The sequence below is a fragment of the Daktulosphaira vitifoliae genome, unplaced genomic scaffold (genome assembly GCF_025091365.1).
Source record: "Daktulosphaira vitifoliae isolate Bord-2020 unplaced genomic scaffold, ASM2509136v1 Scaffold_4, whole genome shotgun sequence".
NCBI classification, from domain to species: Eukaryota; Metazoa; Arthropoda; class Insecta; order Hemiptera; family Phylloxeridae; genus Daktulosphaira; species Daktulosphaira vitifoliae.
In genome coordinates, this window is record NW_026099575.1 from 10,013,366 (window position 1) to 10,019,802 (window position 6,437).

The 6,437-nt window shown below is 34.5% G+C and overlaps 1 protein-coding gene across 1 annotated transcript; it reads right to left on the bottom strand.

The window, feature by feature from the left end:
* Positions 1-495: 495 nt before the first annotated feature.
* Positions 496-4,234, bottom strand: LOC126905542 (uncharacterized). Its single transcript, XM_050685335.1, has 3 exons — positions 4,076-4,234; positions 2,000-3,847; positions 496-1,555 (listed from the first exon to the last, which is right to left on the bottom strand). The coding sequence occupies exons 1-3, from the start codon at positions 4,085-4,087 to the stop codon at positions 1,331-1,333; spliced, it is 2,085 nt and encodes a 694-aa protein (XP_050541292.1). The 5' UTR covers positions 4,088-4,234; the 3' UTR covers positions 496-1,330.
* Between the last annotated feature and the right edge of the window lie 2,203 nt (positions 4,235-6,437).

Below are 6,437 nucleotides of genomic sequence, written 5' to 3' on the forward strand. Positions count from 1 at the left end.
AATATACCATTCGGTATTGGCCATCATTCAGATTCTATGCATCTAATTGCAAATCTGAATAAACGCTAGAGGGTACAACGTATTACATGATATATCGCTTTAATATTTTATAGTATGTAAGCGTGATAATAGGTGAAATAAAATGTATTTACTCATAAAGGTACACACGTAACCTGCCGTAAGATATAATAATAAACGCGGTTGTTGGTCAAGTATCTAGCCTTGCCAAATATTTATGATTTACATAAATATAACGGAGCATATTTTATTATGTGTATCAGTCCGGAGGCGCCGACCGGTTTCCGTAGACCTCCAAGACGTGCTCAGGTCACCTAAATAGCAAAAATCCCATATACTTACTAAGTGGGTAATTATAATTATTACTCTCTCTTTTTTTATCTAGACTAAAGCGTTTAAATGATATAATCAAATGGATAACATAGAAATAGGAATAATAGTAGGCCGTTATGAATAAATAAATACAGCTTTGCTCAATATTATTGGTAACTACGGTGTTTTTTGTTTTAAGTACAGGTACAAATAATATACAATTAATAAAGATTAACCTAAGATACATAAATAAACAATGGAAAAAAAAAAAATATATATATATAAATTCAAAAAGGGCAAAAAACTGTTTACATCAATTGATCAATTGATGTAAAATTTAATATTATATATACAACGGTGATTATAGAGAGAATGTAATAATAACATAATCCATTATATAATTCATAACTTTAATGTCATTTTGATTGGTTAGTCGATAAGCTTAATTGACGGACACCGTATAAAGAAAATGTGACTTAAACTTTTCACTAAAACGAATTATATTGTGTTTCAAAATACTTTTTTTTTAGTATCGACTATTTAGGCGTATTATAGTAATCCATCATAAAGATGAAACGGATAATTCGAATTGTACAGGGAATTATTTTTGCAACAGGTAAAATTTTTAATGTGAGATCATGTGTATTTTTATTTTTGCGAATATGCTTACATATGTTTGTATGACACTATTATACATAACGATATCGAATTAATATTTAGAAAGAATATTGACATAAAAAAAACTAATTAATTATATTACTTAAATGTGAAGTATATACACGAGTATTGTAGAAAGATCGATAGATTATACAAGAAATGTAATTATAATGATTTTATGGTAATATAATATTATTATAAATAGTGTGTTGACGATGATGTTGGTAATGGTAAGTGAAGTTCTTTTTAAACATCTTAGTTTTGATGTTTATATATAATATAAAATGTAAAATAAAATAAAAACTTTACAAAAATATTATTTTATCGTATCTCATTTTTGAAATTAGTATTTAGCTGGTGCTCCTGATGCTGGAGTTTTTTTGACATCGGCAAAGAAACCGTTGTCCCAGTCGGCGTAATATGTGACAGTTCTGATGGAACCATCAGGTTCGACCAGACTGTATTCGCCTTTCACGACTTCACCGTCACGTTCTTCTTTTTGGCTCTTCTTGTCACCAGTGTACGAATCGTCTACGGCATATTCGTAGGCGTACCTGGGGTTTTCGTCCTATTTATATTATATATATGTATAAAAAAACAAAATTAGAATAAAAAAACTCATAATGGTACACTGAATAGTCCAAACGTAGTTAAGAGTAATGTTTTTGTTTATTTGTGAGTAGAATATATTTTAATGACGAAACCCGCGCATATAATGAAGTGATTGAAATAATAAAAAATGAAATTCATCATGTATTGCATGTTGCAAATTGCAAAAAAAAAAACATTGATGTAATAAGAACAGTCCTACGCTCTGCAGTTTTTGTTATATTTCCGCGTACTTAACCGATACCGTTAACTTTTATATACTAAGGTAGCATGATTTATGTTATATAATATAATGAATTTTACAGTAAAAATTAAACATTTATTTGGAAAAAATTTTTAAGAAATATTAACCAATACCAATTTTTTAAGTTTTTAAGAAGATTTATATTAAAAATGTACTTACATAATTTTCCAAATGACTGTTGACAACGTTCTTGGTTGGTCCGGATTTAGGCGGTGTTACATAGCTTGAGTAGGTCTTAGCTGGTGCATATTCCTTGGGTTGGTAAGAAGATTGAGAGTATGCTTGAGCAGAAGGAGCATATCCTGATGCCGATGGAGCATATGATGAAGCTGATAGTCCATAAGATGGAGCTGATGGAGCATATGCCGAGCCTGAAGAGTAGCTCGATTGGGAAGAGTATGATGGAGATGAGTAGCTAGCAGCTGAACCATATCCAGATGCTTGCCCGTAAGAAGTAGATGGAGAGTATACTGCAATTGGAGCTGAAGAATATTGTGATTTTGATGAATAAGATGATTTAGATGGCGTATAAGCTGATGGAGAATATGGAGCTACGGCATAAGATTGTTTGGAGTAAGATGGTGTTTTGGTTGCGTATTCATGATCGTCATTGCATGGGGTGGATGCTGTGGCATATGTAGAAGGTGCTGAGTATTCTGCTGGTTTGTAACCTGGTGCAATGTATTGGGGTTTGGAGATTTTATAGCTGCTGCTTGAGTATGAGTTGGAGCTGGTTGATGAGTATTTGGGGGCTGGAGAAGCGTATATGGGTTCAGGTACTGCATAACTAGGTGCTGAAGTTGAGTATACAGCGGCTGAGTAGCTTGGAGCTGGGGAAGCGTATATGGGTTCAGGTACAGCATAGCTTAGAGCAGGAGCGGAATAGCTGGAAGAAGAGTAGCTTGGAGCGGAGTATTTTTGTTGAGAATAGCTGGATAAAGACGATGAAGAATAAGAGGAGCTTGGTGCAGCGTAACTTGGAGCTGGAGTGGAGTAGCTTGAAGAAGAATAGTTGGGTGCGGAATATTTTGGTTGAGAGTAACTAGATGATGAGTAAGAAGAGCTTGGGGCTGCGTAACTAGCAGTTGGAGTGGAGTAACCGGAGGAAGAGTAGCTAGAAGAAGAATAGCTTGGGGCAGAATATTTTGGTTGAGAATAGCTGGATGATGAAGACAAGTAAGAAGAGCTAGGGGCTGCGTAGCTTGGAGCTGGAGTGGAATAGCTTGAAGTTGAGTAAACTGGGGCTGGGGAAGCATATGCTGGTTCTGGTACAGCATAGCTTGGAGCACCAGCAGCTGAGTAGCTAGATGAAGAGTAACTAGAAGAAGAATAACTAGGTGCGGAGTAAGTGGGTTTGGAATAAGATTGTTTATTGTACAATGAACCAGAAGAATATGCTGAATATGATGGCGCTGGAGTAGAGTACTCGTGTTGAGCAGTATCGTCGCATTTTGGTGTAGTTACAGAATAGGCAGAAGCTGGTTTGTATTCACTTTTGTATTGGTGTTGGCTGTATTCAGGGGCGCTGGATACGTATTTAGGGGTGGAGTAAACTGCTGGTTTGTATGCTGGAGCAGAGTATGCTGGCGCTGAATAAGCTGGAGCTGAATATGCTAATGAGGAATAAGCAGACTTGGCTGGTTTGTAGTTGCTTGTGTAGCTTGGTGATGAGTATTTTGGTGTACTTGGAGAAGCGTAACTTGGGTCAGGAACAGCATAGCTAGGTGAAGCATATTTTGGTGTGCTTGAGGAAGCATAATTCGGTTCAGGGACTGCGTAACTCGGAGCAGAGTAGCTTGGAGCTGAATAACTTGGGGCTGAGTAACTGGCAGCTTCGTAGCTAGGTTTGAAGTAAGAAATGGGCTTAGGGACTGAAGAGTATGAAATTTGGGAGTATTCAGATTTCTGAGGTCCGTATTTTGGTGGATGAGAGCAATCTTCACTATGTTGATGACTTTCATATTGAGCGTTACAGCTTACAGCTAACAATAGCGTGATCGCTATAACCTTTGACGAAAAAATAAATGAACAAATATTATGTTATAAAAAATTGCTTATCTTAAAAAAAAAAAATTATTTTGATTATTTTTTAATTTATTGTAGGTATACATTTTTAAAATTATTTTAAAAAGTTAAAATATTTTCTATGGAAATAGTGCTATTAATATACGTTGAATTTTTTTTATAAAATATAATTTGTATGACATTTTAGGCTATTTTTTAATTTATAAATACCTTTAGTTCCATAATGGCAATAGCTTTTTTGGATCTTCAAACTAAACAAAACACTAAACTCGCGTATGAACTAAAGTTATATTAAATAAAACCAACACAGAGCGCACGTTTCGAAGCGGTTCGTTAGACGGACACCAATCACCAAGATCGAGTCTAGGTCTAAGATTTTATACATAGTACATCCCACTTACTTCGGGAGGCTAAATAAAAAATAACACACTGTTGGAAGGTATCCCCCTACTTGCACCTGCAGCGATCGCTATCGCCTTGTCACCAGCCAAAGCCCTCCGGCCGCTTTTTTCGGTCCAGTTTGGGTGTGGTTACCGTAAGGGGGCCGGTTATGCATACAAGATACATTCGACGCGGTTGCCCCGTGGTCAATAACGTCCATAGTGCTATAGTAATAATATTTCTGTTGTTGCTAACTTTTGATCGCAATATTGTTGTTATTATTTCATCGTCATCGTCTTAGCGATCCAGAAGTACGTTGCCGTATTTTCTGCAACCGCGAGTACAAACATATTTTTAATTATTCAGTCGCGCCGACCTTGATCCAGAGAAAACGGGCAGAACCATTACAAACTACAGAATAGTTTATCATGACTTGTTCATGTATTGATGAAGAGTAGATATAGAAATTATAGACGTATTGCTAGTCATTACTCATTACGGACGTGTTTACGGATCGTAAGAGTATCTATTAAAAGTATACAGAATTTAAACTGGATTTATTATGAGCTGATGGATTACGCCGTCTGAAAAATTCTTTAAGATCTTATTAAATGATAGATTGTAATATTAGTGTTTTGAGTGATATAATTATTAATCACAACTCTTAATCGTTTGAAAATCAAACTATTTTTTTTATATTAATACTAAGTGCTCACATAAAATTAATACTTTACTTTGAAAACCTTACTGTGGAAGATTCGCCAATAAAACTTAGGCGTGCGCTGAAAAGTACATAAATCATTCCGACCGCGAGAACGTTGCTCGTTAAGAAAGGAAAAATCCCACGTGACGCATAATAATAATTATTATAATATTATATTGGAGGCGTTGCGCAACTATAGTGCAAAGAATTTGGTACAGAATCTACGGTATTGTATGTCCGAGGGCGCTTCAACTTATTATTATTATCCGGTGGCGGCTGGTTAGGTGAATACGTTATGCGTGCACACATTATCAGTCCACTTACCGCTGGTTGAACAGATCAGTAAAAAATACAGTTGAATTTGTTTTATTTTAGATTGAAATCAGCACGACGTGCAAACGCACACACGAACGTCATGACGACCAGATGCAGACCGATAACCTAATCTGTCATCGAAATAAAACCTACGTAATAATAAGAATATTTTTATAATACAGTCGACTGTGGTACTTTGGGGAAGTACCTATTGCAGTTTCAAGTAGTGCTGTCGGTACTTGTCGAGATAGATGCATGCTGTTTTTAACGTGAACTCTTGTCGGTATAAAAAAAGCGGATCATTTTAAAACAATAATTTATATTGATTTTGTTTTTGTTTTTGAATAAAATATTTAGTTGAAAAATTTAATTCTGATGCCAGTTATGGAAAGTCAGTTATGAGTAAAAAAAAGAAATTAAAACTAAAGTGAATATTGTGTAATTATTGCTCAAACGAGTGGGACATATGATATGGTGATTTGTGTTAGTGCTTTGATTTTAATACAACAATAATTATAAAAATACTATTTAGCTGGACAGGTTCTTTATGTATAGTGTAGGTCTAGAAAAGTGATCTTACGTCTGAAGTTGTGTTTTATATTAATGGAAAACCCACTTAACTTCAATACTAGTTGTAAATATGCACTGGTTATTGACTCCATATCTCGATTAGACCCACTGCAGAGTACTAAATTGCTATTACGATTATTATTTCGAAGACGTTTTTCTTTTGGTTTTTGATTATTATATTATATCAAATTAAAAATTACATGTTGCAAATTTTAACCATTCAATTTTTAAACGTCTTTCCTTTTACAGTGTTCCTGTTAGATGTTTAATAGTATACCTACACTCCTGTAGCATCCTGATTTAATATAAAAATATAATCACGTAGTCTAAAACATAATTGCTATTTTATTAACTTATATTTGGTGTATATATCTGTCATAACGTTATGCGATGTCATTTCGTATGGGTCTATTAGGTATATAATTTAGTATTAGCGAATTGTGCGAGGGTATAAAGCAAAACATAAATGTGAGAACATGACATTTGGCACGTTCCACTGTGGTCATTAAGAACAGAAAAATTCGAGTTGGCTCAAAGCAAACTATTATCATTTAATTTTATGATTACGTTTCGCGTGAAAATTATTGGAGTAAAATTATTAAC

Excerpts from the sequence above, each read along its gene's own strand:
- LOC126905542 (XM_050685335.1), bottom strand. Across the intron at positions 1,556-1,999 it reads ACAGTCATTTGGAAAATTAT|GACGAAAACCCCAGGTACGC; the intron begins GTAAGTACATTT and ends TAATATAAATAG.